Genomic DNA, 16859 nt, shown 5'->3' with positions numbered 1-16859 from the left:
TCTGATCGGCCATCGCTCTCGCGAGTTCGATTACGCAAATACTGCGTGTATGAACTTAGCGTTTCAAGAGCATATTGCTCCTCGTCGACGACGTAGTTCATGGGCTCAGGTCTGCCGTATTCGTCAACAGCATTGCCTTGCCCATCTTCATAACAAAAACTGGATGCTCATCTTTTAATCTGAAATTTCAACCGTACGATGTGGCAGGAAGGAGGAAAGCTCGGCTAACAATGTTTACATGCTTTACATACTCTTGGAGGTGCTAAGCTTTGTACCACAATATCTCCGGAAGATGCGACATCCACACTTGGGAGAAAGTAATTTATGGAAAGAGTGTATTTCAATGTCGTTTGCCATATTGTTCAGTACAGTCCTCACGTGATACTTATCCCAGGAAAGTCAGCTGGAACGTCAGTGCTACATTTGTGGACAACCAAGAGACTTCCACATTGGATTTCTGAATTATCAAAATGGATAAGAGAAGCTGTGACTGCTAGCAGAGTGATACAATGTAGAGCCAAGGATCCTGCCATTGTATATGGCATGCTTTAAACTGAAGATATTCAAAGTGTCTCCTGGCTCTTATAGACTGATCCGAATCGGGAAAGCCTTGAATGTCAAGTTGCTGCCAGTACATATTATGTACTAGGGACATGCAGCTTAGCGAGAAAGATGTGAAGTTATGGCAAACGATTTGTTTGCGCACTAGGAAATACTGACACAAAGTTCGATTTTCATGTTGCAAATCAATAGCTGGCTACAATGGATTCACCGTGACAAAAGCTGTTTATCGAGAAACACTATGCAAACATAGATGGGCCTTCGGAAGATAATTATCTTGACAGCAGTGCTTAAACTCTTTTTCATATCGATAGAGCAAGAGCGCCCTTGGCAACGGTAACAGAAATTGTCTTGACGTTGCAAAAGTACATCTCATCCTAAGAAAATAACGAAATTTATGAGTGTAGGATAGAGAGTAATGACCTAGTTAACGCGATAAAGGGAGCAACCAGCAGTTATCGATAGCTTGGCCATGATCAGAAGAGCCTAGCGAGTGACGGGCTAACGGTATTGTTGTTTGAATAATGGTTGGCTCTGGATCAAACAAGACTATTTGATACGCCGACCAAGGAGTTCAAGCTTGGCACTCGACTCTTTCAAGTATCCGGATAAAGGGTTGATTTCTCGCGGAATGGCTAGTGCAATCACAAACATTCAGCGGTTTTTTGGCAAAAAGACACCTGAAGAACTGGTATGTACATGGTTCGCAGTTAGAGGTTGCGTTGGCGGGATGCTGACATTGGGCCCGTTTGAAAAGGTAAAGAAGTGGCGGCAGGAGATTCGAAGTCAACAACGAGCGATACAGCGACAGATACAAGCCATTGATGTGGAGGAAGCCAAAGTGAAAAAGTCTATCAAGCAGGTGGCGAAGAAAGGCGACACAAAGATCTGTAAAATGCTTGCGAAAGAATTGATACGGTCACAGCGGCATAAGAACAGACTGTACACAAGCAAAGCACAGTTGGAATCGATAAGAATGCAACTAGAGCATCAACTAGGTATATCCATAAGAACTTTTGTTGAAAAGTGGAAGCATGTCCGTTGCTAATTGGATAACTTGCATCGCATGTATAGCAACGCTGAGGGTAGCAGGAACGCTGCAAAAGAGCGGTGAAGTCATGAGACTTGTCAACCAGCTCGTGAAACTACCGGAAATATCACAATCCATGCAGCAGCTCTCTATGGAAATGACAAAAGCTGGATTAATGGATGAGATGATCGAAGATACAATGGAAATGATGGACGACGAGGACTTGGAGGAGGAAGCAGACGAAGAAGTCAACAATGTGCTGTATCAGATCACTGACGGACTGCTCGGCGAAGCTGGACCTGTCGGCCCTGCATTGGAGAAGAACCAGGTTACTATCGAAGAATCTGAAGAAGAAGAGGGACCAGAGCTGGATATGATGCAAAAGCGTTTACAGGCCCTGAAGGGCTGATTGCCAGCCATTCCAAGATACCAGTATACCAATCTCCCTCTGCCCCACCTTCCCTCGTTCCTTTGCCTTTTATATAATACAATACACTCTTTCCAGAAAGTAATGTCGCCCCCAGTGAAAATTGGTGTCGCCTTGTCAAAATCAAATTTGCGTTTCCCAAAAATAAGATGTCGCATAGCCAGAAAGTCTTGTCCACAAGTTGGCACTCTGAGGACTATATAAATAGGTGAGCGTTTCGGCTTACGTCTTTCTTCTTTCCGCCATTTCGTACACTCAAAAGTACCACACCGAAGCACACATTTCAAAATGGATAACCAGTTCTTCTATGAAGATGGGCAAGGCAACTTCGTTAACGAGCATGGCTGGCCTAAGCCCGTGGACTCCGTAGTCGACGAGGAGTTATATGCTATTGAGACTGTGAGCTCTCACACACAGTACTTGCAGAGTATATCTCACAAGAGTAAGTGCGAGTCCATTGTGCAGGACCTGGTAAACTTTGATGCTTTAGCGTGATGCCACATGTAAAAAGGACCTCCTCCGTCTAACAACGAAAACTGTGATTTTTCGATGAATCAACTGATTGACAACATTGATGATATGACATCGATACAATTACAAATATTGATTGATGATAAAAAGAACACAAAAGTGATCTAAATATCCTCCTCCATAAGCCGGAGAAGCTCGAGTTCTTCTTCCTGCAGTTGTCGTCGTCGTTGTTGCTGCTGTACCCATTGCTGCCTGCTAGGCCGGCCCTAGCGCTGTGTTATGTATATTTCAGCTCTTTGTTTCCGAACTCTGCGTGCTATATTAGTTACTTGCCCCTCTACGCCCTCGTCCGCGTCCGCGGCCTCTGCCCCTTGTTACAAATTGCTGTGAGTTAAATGAAATAAATATATTGCGTTGGATGGTATAGAAGACAGGATGCCTTTATAAAATTTTCGCTGCTGTTTCATGGTTTGATTCGCTGATAGTGTTATTGGTTGAAATGACGACGATGTTATGAAAGCGGTAGTGATAATGATGAATTTACCACTCGCTATCTTGTCGCTTTATATACTCGTAATAAGTGCGTCACTCCCACACTGGTATGTTCTATCTGGGCGCGAGTAATACATTTAGCCATATTTGCATAGATGCTGAAATATGGTTTGATGAGCATGCAAGTCATCCAATCCTTACAGATCAAAAAGAATACATACCGTATTGTGGATTCCATACAGCATCGCTTCATAGTACGCCAAAGTCAGGGAAGGCACTCGACTTGCATTTGAAACCTTGTCACACCATCCGAAGGAGCCTTGTAAAGTTATGGAAATCGTGATGACCTCTACTGGTGCGCCGCGGTTCTCTCCTGTCAAAGACGCTAATGAAGTAGAAGTAGAAGGATTGTCCCGTTCCTTTAGGAGAGCAATCAATTCTTGTTCTTTTGCTTCGTCGCGGTAAATATTTGTGACAATTGTCTTTTCTGGGTACAGCATGTTGTGTGACTTCCCAAGTGCTATGAATTACAGATCGTTAAAGGAGATTCATTGATTGTTCGATCTGCCGAGCTTTTGGCATAGTCGGAGTATCGAAAAAGGAAACTAGAATTTGCTGCAAGTGGTTTCCGGGTTGTTCATTACTGATATTTCCTAGGACTAGTCACAGGCGTCGTCTTCCACGCCGCAAGGGCGAGAACATGCGCCATGCCGACTAAAGCCAATATTTTCCAATATTTGTGGGCTTTTGCTAACGATAAAAAATTTTTAGATATTGGCGACGTCAGATGGCGGAAGTATTTTAAAATATGCGTCTTTTGTATGATGGAGGCGAGCTTGCACCGAATGCCTGGAGAAGCGTTTCTCGCAATATTTGGGCATTGATTAGCAAGCTTACATTCATTGCTCAATCGTCTCCTACTTTGAAATTACTATACAGTAGTCTGCATGAATAAGGTTGCCGGCCTATTTGGGCATTTCGGCCAATCGCGAATTTTCGGTGAGATTTGACGGTCTAACGGAAGTTTAGGGGGACTTTTACTCTGAAGGAATCTTTGACAAAACTATATAAAATAGAGTCCAATTTTCTCTGTTTCTCTTCTACTTCTTTGTTGTTTTCGTTTTTATATATCATGTCTCTCGGTCGTACCTACAGTAAGCAATCTTGGCGGTCGCGTCCTATGTGTTTGTTACAGAGCTAGCAGTCTAATCCTTTAATCGCGTACTTCAACAGCTCTGAACACTGGCGCCAAAATCCCAACAGTTGGTACGTACGAGGCTTCTCCAGAAAACGGAAAAGTTAGCGTGTTATTGGCTAACGCTAGAGTCAACTGAGGTCTCGGTACCTGGCTCTCTAAGCCCGATGAGGTTCGCAAAGCCGTGCTCTGCGCACTCCAGACTGGTAAGTGATGTGCAAGCCCAGTATCTCATCTTAGCATGCGAACCTGGGAATAGGCTACCGCCACCTTGACTGTGCTTACGTATACAGCAATGAGGATGAAGTCGCCCAGGGTATCAAGGAGTCTGGTGTCCCTCGCGACCAGCTTTTCATCACTTCTAAAGTAGATAAATTATCCGGAAGTCGTACCGACCCATTACTGACCGTTGCTATGTAGCTCTGGAACACCCACCACCGTCCTGAATACATCAAGGCTGGCGTCAAGGCCTCCCTCAAGGCTCTCGGTCTCGAGTATCTTGATTTATACTTAATTCATTGGCCGGTGTCTTTTACTGTAAGCCGACGATGCAGTAAAGATGATAACGGAAATGAAGAGGATGAATCTGCTGGATGGTTTCTCACATTGATTATATGTAGCCTGCCTTCAAGCCTGAGGATACTCCGACTGTTCCCACCAAGGAGGACCTCTTCCCTCAGTACGTACAGTGAAAAAGCTTCCATGAACTTTAGGCGCATGGCATTAACTACATTGTGTGTGTAAAAGGAAGGAAGGCAAGGTTGCCGTTGAGGAAGTGGATTTGACTGCCACCTGGAAGGCTATGGAAAAATTGGTTGATGAAGGTCTCGTCAAGGCCATTGGTAAGTTATCTGCTCAAGTACGAACCAGTTATTCAGAGGGTTCACAACACTGTGTTCAACAGGTGTCTCCAACTTTAACATCCCCAAGCTTCAGCACATTTTGAACAACTGCCGCATCCGACCTGCTGCTAACCAAGTCGAGTTGCACCCTGGTCTCCTCCAGCCCGAGCTTTTGGAATTCTGCAACAAGGAAAACATCCACGTCACTGCGTACTCTCCACTTGGAAACAACATTTACGGCAAGGAGCGTATCGTTGACGATCCCGTTATCGTTAACATTGCCAAGAAGCTCAACAAGACTCCTGCCCAAGTCTGCATTGCCTTTGCTGCCCAGCGCGGTGTCTCAGTCATCCCCAAGAGCGTCACGCCTTCCCGTATCCAGGAGAACTTCCAAGACTTCATTTTGGAAAAGGAAGACTTTGACGCTGTAGCAAGCTTGGGTGCCCGCAACATCCGTTACAACGACCCCGGTACCGAAGAATGGAACGTTACTATTTTCTAAGTAAACAGATGAGATATATGTCATGATTGTTCCCTTCTTCCCGTGTGATGTAATATACTTTCCTAATAAAAATGCTGCTATTTGCTCTGTATGAAAAAGTTTTCCTTTGATCCGATCCAAAACTTTTTTCTGCTGGTGCTGCACTATCCATTTTCGGAGTTGGCTGTGCTACAACAACCGGCGCCTGCTGGCTGGGGAAAGGGCGGCAGCGGCGGCGGGAAAGGGCCCTCCTTTTCTTCCCTTCCTTGTACGCCCTATTGCAAATGCTGCAACATTTCGGCGCTTTTGTAGAATATTGGTCGTTTGACTTTCCATACGAGACCGACTTTACGGATTCTTTGGGAGGATCATGGTAATAGCTTATTAAGTTTACAGTTTTTATTTTTCGTTGTAGACAATGTAAGCTTAGCCACTGAACCATCAAAAACTTAAATTAACAAAGGTACATCTCGCCAACGCACCATGCTGTAGAAATCTTGACGCTGGCGCCGCTCTATGTGGGATTGACGCTCTGGTTCGGCTATCGTGCCCTGTATAAAAAGTAACGTTTGATCATCTTCACCACCCCTATCTGTCTCAAACTTGATGTTAACCAATACAAACAACCATCAACACTTCATCTGATTGCCCAACGTATTAGCGTACGAGCATATCGCCGGTTGACGACGAACGCTCCGCGACCCAGTCCCTCACTTACGGAAACGATCCTCCTTCTGCTCATGACTGCATCGTTTGCAACCACCGTCATCCACAAAGCCGCAAACAACACGTTGTTGTTTTTAATGCAGGTAACCAACTTCCATTGTTTATACTTTGCCAAAACAAAAAAAAGTTCCTAGAACATTTCTTTGACTCTTAGCCGTGCCACGCGAGTGCCGTCCTGTTAATTCTCGTGATGAGCTGGCCTGATCACAAGTATCCTATGATCCCACACACTCTATTTAATATTTACTTGCATACCCTGTGGGGTGCCATTTTGGCCTTGATTTGGCCGGATTTGAGAGATCACGACATGTTGGGCGAAGTGTCCAATTTTTTCCTAGGCAAGTATTACACTGCAATGTCACAACAACAATAGCAACTCCCTGTCCTTGCCGGGCAGCACCACCATCTCTGCCACATACACAGATTCCCCTGTTGTGGACCGGATCTGTTGGCTGATCGCACACCCACTGTAGAACATACCCTGGTGCTAGTGCTCCCATTCTACTTGATCACCACCAAACGGTACACGGTCTTACCTGCATCGCTCGATATGGCCCTCTTGAGCTTCTTCCTATATGCCGCATATCACAGCCCGATGCTGCATGTCCTGTCATTGTACTCTGGATTCAACCTCAATTACGTTCTTGTGCCACCAGCATGTAAGTTTAATGGCTGCAACAAACGGAGCTGTCAAGTGATATGGCTGACTGATGCATATAATATCGACCGCTACTCAGTGCAATTCCTTATTGCAGCAGGCGTCTGGTATCGTTTCATTATGTACATGACTGCGTTGGTCATGATGTTTCTCACTCGATATATCCTCGTTGGTTCCTGGCTACTCCTTGTCCAACGCCAGGAGAAGAATAAAAAGCAAGCCTAAATTGTCTTTTCTGATTACATACCGTGTTTTGCGTCTCTCTGTCGTTTTTCTTGTCTTGTCTTCCTGTCTCTGTTGCTGTATGTGCATCTGAGCGAGTGAGCGTTTGCGTGGCAATGATGAGAGATCGTCGCTTTTTCTTTCTCCTTTTGTTGTTCCCTTCTCCCTTTTGTTGTCCTGTTTGCCGTCTTCTTGCTCTTTATCCTTCTTCTTTCTCGCTCCCCTTTCTCGGCTCTATCTCCTCGCTACTAGGAAAAGGGGTTGAGGTACGTATGTATCATGTCTCTGCGTTTCTACGCATGTGTGTGTATTCTAGTTCCTGTCAATCGATACCCTAGCTTCGGCTTCCTTTTCTTTTTTTCTCTCTTAATCCTGTTACTTGTCCCAATTCTAGAGTAAAAAAAGCTTGCTAAAGCAAACAACAAATGTATGAAAAAAAATCGTATGTTGGAGATGAATGGGTAAAGATGAAGCCATATATAGCTGTCAAAAGGTCAAGAAAACATAGTGACAACCTCTTTCTCCTTGTTTATTCCCATGTAGGTAGTTCATCATACAAATCTCAGGAAAAAGACGTCGAGGTTTTTTGCCAAGCCAAAGAAAGTCAAGAGCCTGGGAAGAATATTTACAGGTGGCAAAGAAGCCGACAACGATAATGATGAACAGCTACAGCATCGTCAGCAAATATTTATGCCAAACATTGCCAGCGATGCCATCCCTAATATCAACACTGGTGGAGGAGGAGGAGGAAGAAGAAGAAGAGATCATCCTCAATTTGGATTTTCGGCAACAGCAACCGTCCTGCAGTACCCGCCCAAGCCTTTGCGATACTCGGCAGATGTCAGCCCACCATCCGATGATATTCTCCCAAGCTCCCCCCAAACGCCCACTTCGCCGCTCAAGGCAAGGCAATCATGTAATCTAAAAATGCCCTCGATCGACGATGAAATCAGAGATTCCACTCGTCTGTTATCAGAGTCGTCTGAAAGGCGCTCCTCTGCACCTGCTGTTGCTCCTCGCCGATCAAAGAGCCGTGTCTTTTCTTTTCTTTGGAGTAAATAGTAGCAGCTTGTTTTTTTTTTTCATTCGTAAAAAAGGAACATATACATATATATTTACATACAAACATCATATAACTATGCACTTTCGTAATCCAACTGTCCCCAAACTTTATACAATCTTTCACTTAGCGGGTTGGTCCACCGCCGCCTGGTAATACCATCCCTTGTCGCGTTTTGAGCTAGTTTCTTGCCCTCTGCTTCATCAGCGGCAGAAAATGCACGTAAGAGAGATACTGGCGTCGGGTATATTCTTGCTAGAGCCAATGCCTTCTCGGCGCTCACACCTCGTATTGTCATTAGCATACGCAGGTACACGTCATGCAGCGTCACAGTCTCTGTTTTGCTATTCAGCCGGTTGTAAAGAGGATAGGATATAAAATGGTGCTTGTCCAGTCTCTTCTTGAGCTCCTCATAATTTTGACGAGATACACTGTGTTCCGGTATCCGATGCAGTGTTACGCCCTAGATCCGGAATGCATGTGTCACGATTCTGCATGCATGTTTACATCTTGACATTTGTACCGTACCTCATACATCTTTTTCACCATTCGGTTCAATGTAACAAGATAATCCACTGTCTCATCAATCGACGCTGTGCGTTTCAGAAAGAAGCCATCCACAATTTGGGTCGAGGACATGGCTGTCTGAATCGCCTGGGCGCCAAACTGCACAGCTGCTTCTTTGTTGTACTCCTCGACTATGTAAATGACTTTGTTTGCTGCCGATCGATGCAATCGATACTGAATTCGAGGCATAGTTGTTAGCTGTAAGGAAAATAAACCAAAACTTACAACTATACCTTTTGTTCATGAAAGCGACCGTCCTTGATACTCGAGACAAGGTCGTCCATTCGTTTACGTTCAATTATAATATCCAAGAACAACTCATCTCCTGGGCTCTTGCTGCCCCGCTTCCGAGCCACCCAGATAACATCACCTAGTTCAAGGGCTCGTTTGACAATCGGAACCCCCTTCTGCGTCAGTTGCTCCTGAAAATAATCTCGTTGACTCTTCATCTTGATCTCTCTGTTATCCAGAACCAGCACGATCTCGTATGATCCAGGGGGGAAAGAAATGACTTCTTTTGGATCTTGCGATAGCGATCCTGTTTGCACTTGGGAGAAGGATGAGCTTGGCGTCTCCTGTTCCTCCATATGAGTAATACTTGGCCAAAAGTCGTCCTCAGCATCTTCCTTTTCATACAGAGGCAAAACGGGTTCTGGCGGCAGCCCCGGACAGATTGCATCTGCATCAAACTCTGAAATGTATCCCGTCATATATCCATTGCTTTCCTCCTTGATCCGTCGTAATTCAAGCGCTTTTGGATGTGTTCTCTGCCAGCTCGAAAATCGGATATGGTACATCAATCCGTTTGTGCTAGCTTCAATACCAATGTAGGTTGAGATATTGCTTAATATCAGTATAGCAATGCTTTGATTTACCATCAATATCTGTCAATGCTTGGGACGCATGCCTTGTTGGATTGCCACGCAGATCGAGATAGGTATATTCAAAAGCTGAGGAATCATCTGCCTAGAGTAGTATGCAACGTATGAGCAAATACGAAAGAATTGCGACGACCTTCCATTACTGACTTGAATGGTTTCGGCAGGTTCATGTGATGGTGATATTGGAAGCGGCAAGTTTGCTAGGGTGGAAGAAAATGGGCTGACATCTGAAGGAGGAGGATAAGGAGGTGGAGAATCCAATATAATTATATTGTCTACATCATCGTCGTTGTCGCCATAGTTAGCATTATGTGTTTGGGATGCACGAGGCTGCGAATCGCCTGGTTGGGTTGATAAAAGGATGTCATTGTCGAGAGATGATTGAGACACGCTCAACATTGCTGTATCGACATTTGTTGTAGACTGGAATTGAGATGTTTTCGAGCTGGATGCGATAGGTGTGGAGACTTTTTCGCCTTGTTGAGTATTGTCAAGTTTGTACTTTTCCGGATTCAGTACATATAAACTCAAGTCAATTTCCTCTTCACTTTCGTCTTCATCCTCCTCTGCTTCCTCAATCAGTTGTGACAATGATGACGGTGGAGCTTGGCTATGAGAACCACCGTTCTGATTCGCGTTCCTTAAATGTGATGCCATCTCTGCACCGCTCTCTGTCAGCATATACTTGGCAGGATTGCCGTGTTTCCAAACGTATCCTTTGTCCAACAAGATTTTTATACTATTCCACGCTGTGTAGCTTTTCCCGGGTTCTGGCATATCGAACGACGCGTTGCAGTAATTCTGTGCGACACGTATAATTTCTTCCTTTGTTGCATACTGTTGATTAAATTCGTCGCGTTGCTGTGACAATGCTATCAAAATGGCATATGATCCACTTCGATATCGAGGCACATATGTCCGTGGCGTTCGTCGTTGTCGCTTCGTTGAAGTTGATTCTCCAGCGGTAGAAGCACCCTCATCACCTATCCGTTTCGATCCAGCTTCGGCTCCTGCCAAATTACGTTGATAAAGTTAAAAAGAAAAAAAAAAAAAGGACTATTAAAAAGTAGTCTACCTGAGCCCCGCGTTGGCAAAGGCAGGCCATTCTCCCGACAGTACTTTTCCATACATTTCTCGAGCCTGGCCACCATACCATCACCGATGCCCTGCAACATTTTGGCTTCGGAAGGATGGTTGAACGGAATTGGGCATTTAGAGATTGAATCGTATGCCTTTATACATGTGTTTGCTCAGCGCGAAATCCGTGGCGTCAACTGATGTGCTTTACACGTTACATACTTTTCTGTAGGTATAATACGCTTTGGATTGGTGGCCTTTTGCTTGTTCCATCCATTCGCCAATCCAGTCTCGCAAAAGTGGATTGGCGCATCGATCCTTGGTTTGACGCGGCATGAGGATCGATCGAGGGGAGGAGGAGAACGAAAATTGAGAGCGAGAGGGATTTTATGCCGAACTTTACTTTGGCGCCTTTTTCTTCCGTCTGCTTTTAATGAACCTTACTCGTTCTTCCACTCATCCACAAGACGCTCCAGGTCTTTTATATGCTGGTTTCAACCAAGATTACGGATGCTTTGCCATTGGCCTCGACAGCGGATTCCGCATATATAACACTGATCCTTTAATTGAGCAGGCACGCAATGGTACGACAGCAACTTGCCATTGGTCTTTCAAGCTTGCGTATGGAGTCTAACATGTACTATAGAGTCGCAGGAAGGCGGTGTCACTATAGTTGAAATGCTATATCGCACCAATTATTTAGCCTTGATCGGCGGTGGCAGGAATCCTAGATATCCACCGAATAAGGTTATAATATACGACAGCATTAAAGGCAAAGCCGTATTGGAACTCGAGTACAAAAGCGAGGTAAAAAATGTCAAACTACGAAGAGACAGGTAAGGTAAATAAAACTGGCATAAGGCGGCAAACTCACTAATGATCCGGCTTCCTATTTAGATTGACGGTTGTTCTGGCCAACAAGGTCTTTGTTTATCATTTCAGCGTACAACCTCGGTTACTGCATACATTTGAAACATGTGATAACGAGAAAGGTACATATGACTTGATTCAGTTTGGGTATCCATGTAATAATTCAATGGAAAATATTAACGAAACTGGCAAAGGTCTGGCGGCTGTATCTGCCGCAGCCAACCATGCTATGCTTATAATACCCGGAAGAAGGAAGGGGCACTTGCAGATCGTAGATCTAGATTCACTGGGATATTATTGGTCTGCTCTTCCACAGCGATTTTCTTCAGATGGAGATACAAAAGACAAGACGATAACATCAGCAGCCAAAGCAACTCCTACGGCAAACGTCAGTATCATTGCGGCGCATTCTGGAAATCTTTCATGTATAGCACTCAACGAAGATGGAACAAAGTGTGCCACTGCCAGCGATAAAGGTACATTGATCCGTGTCTTCAACACAGCGACAGGCACGCTGTTGAATGAGTTGAGGCGCGGAGTAGATAGAGCCGAGATTTACTCGCTTGCATTCAACAACGAATCCACGCGGCTGTGCGTGTCATCCGACAAGGGAACCATACATATATTCAACTTGGACCCATCCGTGGTTACCATGGTCGACCGTCGGCCTCGAGGTCCTACATACGGCGAAGTCGTTGTATACCCACAAACGTCTGTAAAGCGGCATGGATTAACGAACAGTGGAAACCGCGGTAGCAGCTTGAGTTTCATGAAAGACTTACTACCGAAATATTTCAGCAGCGAATGGAGCTTTGCTCATGCCAAAATACTGACGGAAAGTAAATGCATCGCTGCATTCGGCGAGCAGAAAAACAGCGTCGTAGGTATGTATCTATCTATCTTTGTTTGGAACTATCGCACGAGCTGCCAACTCAATGCCACGAATAGCCATTTGCGCGGATGGAAGCTGTTACAAGTTTGTATTTGACCCGCGAAAAGGCGGCGAATGCAGCCGCGAATCCTTTGAAAGATTTTTAAAGGACGATCCATAGTAATATACTACCTTTTACCAATATGTTCTAAGTTAATATACCCCGAGATGCAGGCGAACTGACCGCCTTACATCGGTGTCCATTTGGCTCAAAGCTGTTACACATGATATCTAAAGTACAAAGCAAAGTACTGTTTCCATTAACTAATTTATTGGCACCGTGATCAGTAAAGTTCTCTCAATTCTCAAAGAGCATGCACGAAAGCTTCGACCTCGCTGAGATATAACCTATGGCGCCCCTCGGCATTGCTCGTCAGGAGTGATTTATCATCCAGGAACTTGTGGTCCTTCACCATGGACCAGAATTGAGTGATCGGGCCGAGCTCAGGTTAACAAGGAGACAAGTGAAACATATCGATACTCACAAGGTATCGATAAACTTCCTGTAGTCGCTCAATAATGCAGCGCCTTGGCAGTATGGTAAAAGAAATAGCATCCCCAGGTAGTTGCAAGCTGTAACATCATAGCAACCAAAAGGCAGACATAATCTGCATCACCACAGACACACTGCTATGGCACTGGCGGGAAGCAAGTTGCGCTTTCTGTTGCGCAAATTGAGAAATAGACGATTCAGGCACAGTCGAAGATTTGGGTCTTCACGGTTTCCCCAGCATGTCTCAGCAACCCGAACGCGTCGTTTGCTACTATAAGCCCATACCAGCCTACACCATGTTTCCCAGTGTTCAACCCAAGCCAGGATCGCAAACCTCTTGGCAGGTTTTTTTTATCGAGGATTATCCCTAAAAGTACGCCGTCTCCTGGCTGAAGAAGTTGAAGACAGGCAATCTAGAGAACGACTGGAACTTGGGGCTCATCATTATTAGTGTATTTGAAGCACCATAGAACGACGCTATTAAGTACTTACGTAGGGATCCTAGATTTTCCCGCCATCAGGCCTGCAAACGCGACCTCGAGTTACAGGTTATGCAATTTGCAGGTCTATGCAGGAAAGCTGTAGGAAATTTTTAGAGGCATGTTAACTGGTACCCCAAACGATTTCAAGTAGAAGATTTTCATACAACTGATTCTGGAAGAAGAATTAGCCGCACCGTCAAAGAGTTGCAACCAGCTCGTGATGCCAAGAGAACATCAGCTTCAATAACACTAGCATATGCATCATTGTCAACGAAGCTCCTTAACTCAAAAGTGCAACTTGAACTACATTTACGAGTATCCGCGGTATTGGACACGGAATACTGTGTCTCAATAGCTTGTTGCTTGCAACGTTTACATTATACTCTATCTCGAATATACTCTACATGTGAGGTCACAGAATTCCTTGATGCGACGGCAGATCATATAAGCGAAAGGTAAAGGGCAAGGGGCTTCGCCTCGCACTTGGATTTGTTTCGTGTTCATTCGCGAAGATCCGGGTAACCAGATGGCGGGCGCGCTTGACGCATTCTGATAGGGTTTCGATGCTTCGGGAACCTGACACAGGGGCACCCAAGACAGCTTAGCACTCGCAGACCCAAAAAGGGAACGACGCGATAAGTCCTGATGGAAAAAAAAGTAAATAAATGTCGTCACAGCGAATCTTTATTGCAACTGCGGAGGAAAGAAACTGGTCCAAAGAAGCATGTACCTGTATTTCCTTGGTAATAATTCTAGACCATTCTATGCAAACAGACCTTTCTTCTCTTAAATAGACATACGGTGGATGGAGAAGGATGGCTGGTTTCCTGTGCTGACTTTAAATCGCCGGCAGCAGCAGAAGAGGAAAGGGAAATCGGGGACCTCTTTCCTTGTGAACCCAAGAAACCCGTCATCCTTGCCAGTTCGAAACGAGAGAGCGTCGGGAAACTGAAATTTGTTGCTGACATTGGCGAATCGGACTCTGCATTTTCTTGCCCCACACATTCAGAGAGTGGCATCCGATCAGCTCAAATTGCATTTCCGTATCGGAGCAACTTCAAGAACCACACTTCCTCTTCTTACCCTTCTACAACAACAAAAAACATGACCGTGACTTTCCAAGAAACTAAGCCTTCCCACCCTGGACTTTTCCGTATTGTACACGATGGAACTCCTGAGCAGTTCCGCAGCAAACTCGTCGCCGAACGAGACTTTGCCAAGGGCTCAGTGATTGCTGATTTGGCCGGTTTAACGCCTGGTCCCAAACGATACTCGTCTGTCCAAGTTTCACCTACTGAGCACGTAGAGCTCAACAGCGACCTGCTGTACATGAACCATTCTTGTGATCCCTCTGCCCTGATGGATGTTGATCGACGCGCTGTTGTAGCCGCAAAAGATATCAAGGCCGGCGACGAGCTTACCTTTTTCTACCCTTCCACTGAATGGGATATGGGCAAGTGTTCATTAATTACCTGCTCAAGTCGAATGGAGCGCATCATCTAATAGTTTCCTTTATACAGCTCAACCCTTCTCATGTTGGTGTGGATCCTCTCAGGTATGTACCTCCATTGATATTTTATTTTATTTTATTTTTTTGCTCATCTTCAGTGTTATTGTTACTCCAGTGCATTAAAACAGTCCAAGGTGCACGTCATTTGCCCACTGAAACCCTGAACAAGTTTGTTCTTAGCAAACATATCAAGGATCTCATCGCAGAGCGCGATCAAGCATAGATTTAGTTTATTCGTACACACGAAGGTAAAAAATCTTGTACAATATTTATTTATGTTAAATCTTGGCCCTGGCAATGGCCTCCTCCAAATCTGCTTTGCCTATTTCTTGGACCTTGGTTCCCAAATTCATGAGTTCTTGAGCAGATTCCTCGTTGATACATGAAGCTGCAAAATGTGAGATAGCAACAGTGTTAGCGTACCAAATCACATTTTTATATTTCGAGTCCAAAGTAACATACGCCGTGCTTGGTAGCGATCTGCTTCTTCGATACCGTCTGCAAGACAAAGTAATGTAGCGCCTACTAGGGTTTCATCTGAAATACAACGCAGGAATGCTTCCACCACCGTTGCCATCGAAGTCTTTGAGAATTTTTCTATCAACGATGCAAATGGACTGGCCTTGGCAAAGTTGAGGATATCGGTTTCTTAACAACTGTGGATGAGCAAACAAATTCATCTAGCATTGTACAAATACTTACGCATGAAATATGGGCACACCGCGTTGACCCTGACGCCGCAGAGTTCAGGCAAGTTATCCAAAGATCTTGTCCATCCGACAACAGCGTGTTTGCTGGCATTGTAAGCGTTCATGCCGCTACCCCGCGCTCATTGTTAGCTTATCTAATCATCTCATTATGTGTAACAAATATCACCCAAGGCCCTACTGCTTACTAAAAGGTAGTGAATCCTGCAATGGAGGCGGTGTTGACAATGACGCCGCCACCGCGTTTGGCCAGGTGCAGCAGCGCAAGTTTTGTGCCTTGAAAAATCATGCTATGTTTAGATACAAGGTCATGTATCTCCATTGATCAAAAATTCACTTACCTTTAACGACGCCGCCGAGGTTAACGTTGAAAATTTGCATGTCTGCCTCATCTGTTGTAAGACGTCATTGTTGAGAAATGATGCATACCCTATGCGCATCTGACTACAGGTCGTTACCGTCCATAGGGGTCAAGGGTCCACTTGCACCTTCGGCTGTGCCAGCGTTAAGAATAGCAATCTAAATATATGCTATCAGTATTCTCTAGTCAGGACCCTATAAATATGTACTCGTGCAACATTTACATCCACGCCTCCAAACTCTTTGCTCGCCAAGCCAAAAGTGCAAGCAAATCTTTATATTTTGTTACGTCCGTCCGAATGAATACTGCCACCTTTTGCGAAGCCCTAAGCATACAGTGATCCAAGAATTATGGACTGCCATATTCATCAATTTGATGCGATGGGCATACTTTTGGTTAAGTTGATCGATAAACTCTTGTCCTTCTTTTGCAAGCAAATCGCCCACAGCAACCTTGGCTCCGCGCTGGACGAGAGCTTCAGCAACAGCCTTGCCGATACCCCTAGCACCTCCTGTAACAACAGCTACTCGTCCGTTCAAGTCTTGAAAATTGGTCATAATATAAACGAGTTCAAAAGACGTGAAATGCAGATTCTGCATGGTTCAACCACTTTATACACGCACCTGACTTTCAATCAAATGTCTGACAAGCTTAAACTCTGTAGCAAAGCCCACTACAACCCCTTTTGATACCCAAGCAGCCTCTAACTGAAAGTAGTGCGATGCACAACTTTTTTTCCATCAATACCAGTCCTATAGTACCTATTATTCCATGTGTAATTTTATATATACATTTCAAGCTGCTCAGAAATCCTT

The 16859-nt window shown here is 44.8% G+C and overlaps 9 protein-coding genes across 9 annotated transcripts; 6 read left to right on the top strand and 3 right to left on the bottom strand.

The window, feature by feature from the left end:
* Positions 1-1192: 1192 nt before the first annotated feature.
* VTP01DRAFT_4784 (uncharacterized protein) lies at positions 1193-2000 on the top strand (the record flags this gene model as incomplete). The annotated part of the gene is made up of 3 exons (XM_069383503.1): positions 1193-1252; positions 1319-1559; positions 1636-2000. 3 exons carry the CDS (start codon positions 1193-1195, stop codon positions 1998-2000), a joined length of 666 nt encoding a protein of 221 aa, XP_069244198.1.
* A 1118-nt stretch (positions 2001-3118) lies between these two features.
* On the bottom strand, positions 3119-3481 carry VTP01DRAFT_4783 (uncharacterized protein; the record flags this gene model as incomplete). The annotated part of the gene is made up of 2 exons (XM_069383502.1): positions 3119-3139; positions 3203-3481. 2 exons carry the CDS (start codon positions 3479-3481, stop codon positions 3119-3121), a joined length of 300 nt encoding a protein of 99 aa, XP_069244197.1.
* Positions 3482-3928: 447 nt separating this feature from the next.
* On the top strand, positions 3929-5520 carry VTP01DRAFT_4782 (uncharacterized protein; the record flags this gene model as incomplete). The annotated part of the gene is made up of 9 exons (XM_069383501.1): positions 3929-3980; positions 4058-4135; positions 4215-4247; positions 4317-4382; positions 4436-4542; positions 4597-4713; positions 4797-4855; positions 4924-5018; positions 5081-5520. The coding sequence occupies 9 exons, from the start codon at positions 3929-3931 to the stop codon at positions 5518-5520; spliced, it is 1047 nt and encodes a 348-aa protein (XP_069244196.1).
* A 719-nt stretch (positions 5521-6239) lies between these two features.
* Positions 6240-7108, top strand: VTP01DRAFT_4781 (uncharacterized protein; the record flags this gene model as incomplete). Its single annotated transcript, XM_069383500.1, has 4 exons — positions 6240-6308; positions 6380-6567; positions 6649-6884; positions 6963-7108. The coding sequence occupies 4 exons, from the start codon at positions 6240-6242 to the stop codon at positions 7106-7108; spliced, it is 639 nt and encodes a 212-aa protein (XP_069244195.1).
* Positions 7109-7530: 422 nt separating this feature from the next.
* VTP01DRAFT_4780 (uncharacterized protein) lies at positions 7531-8167 on the top strand (the record flags this gene model as incomplete). The annotated part of the gene is made up of 2 exons (XM_069383499.1): positions 7531-7566; positions 7649-8167. 2 exons carry the CDS (start codon positions 7531-7533, stop codon positions 8165-8167), a joined length of 555 nt encoding a protein of 184 aa, XP_069244194.1.
* Positions 8168-8241: 74 nt separating this feature from the next.
* VTP01DRAFT_4779 (uncharacterized protein) lies at positions 8242-11026 on the bottom strand (the record flags this gene model as incomplete). Its single annotated transcript, XM_069383497.1, has 7 exons — positions 8242-8628; positions 8694-8906; positions 8966-9546; positions 9608-9698; positions 9761-10623; positions 10689-10845; positions 10913-11026. 7 exons carry the CDS (start codon positions 11024-11026, stop codon positions 8242-8244), a joined length of 2406 nt encoding a protein of 801 aa, XP_069244193.1.
* Positions 11027-11123: 97 nt separating this feature from the next.
* Positions 11124-12612, top strand: VTP01DRAFT_4778 (uncharacterized protein; the record flags this gene model as incomplete). The annotated part of the gene is made up of 5 exons (XM_069383496.1): positions 11124-11274; positions 11337-11526; positions 11588-11682; positions 11755-12444; positions 12509-12612. The coding sequence occupies 5 exons, from the start codon at positions 11124-11126 to the stop codon at positions 12610-12612; spliced, it is 1230 nt and encodes a 409-aa protein (XP_069244192.1).
* Positions 12613-14570: 1958 nt separating this feature from the next.
* VTP01DRAFT_4777 (uncharacterized protein) lies at positions 14571-15199 on the top strand (the record flags this gene model as incomplete). The annotated part of the gene is made up of 3 exons (XM_069383495.1): positions 14571-14919; positions 14987-15021; positions 15092-15199. The coding sequence occupies 3 exons, from the start codon at positions 14571-14573 to the stop codon at positions 15197-15199; spliced, it is 492 nt and encodes a 163-aa protein (XP_069244191.1).
* Positions 15200-15254: 55 nt separating this feature from the next.
* On the bottom strand, positions 15255-16601 carry VTP01DRAFT_4776 (uncharacterized protein; the record flags this gene model as incomplete). The annotated part of the gene is made up of 7 exons (XM_069383494.1): positions 15255-15364; positions 15439-15624; positions 15679-15794; positions 15872-15959; positions 16025-16075; positions 16142-16202; positions 16380-16601. The coding sequence occupies 7 exons, from the start codon at positions 16599-16601 to the stop codon at positions 15255-15257; spliced, it is 834 nt and encodes a 277-aa protein (XP_069244190.1).
* Positions 16602-16859: the final 258 nt, after the last annotated feature.

The sequence above is a fragment of the Rhizomucor pusillus genome (assembly GCF_041956525.1).
Source record: "Rhizomucor pusillus strain CBS 183.67 unplaced genomic scaffold VTP01scaffold_2, whole genome shotgun sequence".
NCBI classification, from domain to species: domain Eukaryota; kingdom Fungi; phylum Mucoromycota; class Mucoromycetes; order Mucorales; family Lichtheimiaceae; genus Rhizomucor; species Rhizomucor pusillus.
Note: the sequence above shows the minus strand (reverse complement) of the source record. Positions and strands in the feature narration are given on the sequence as shown.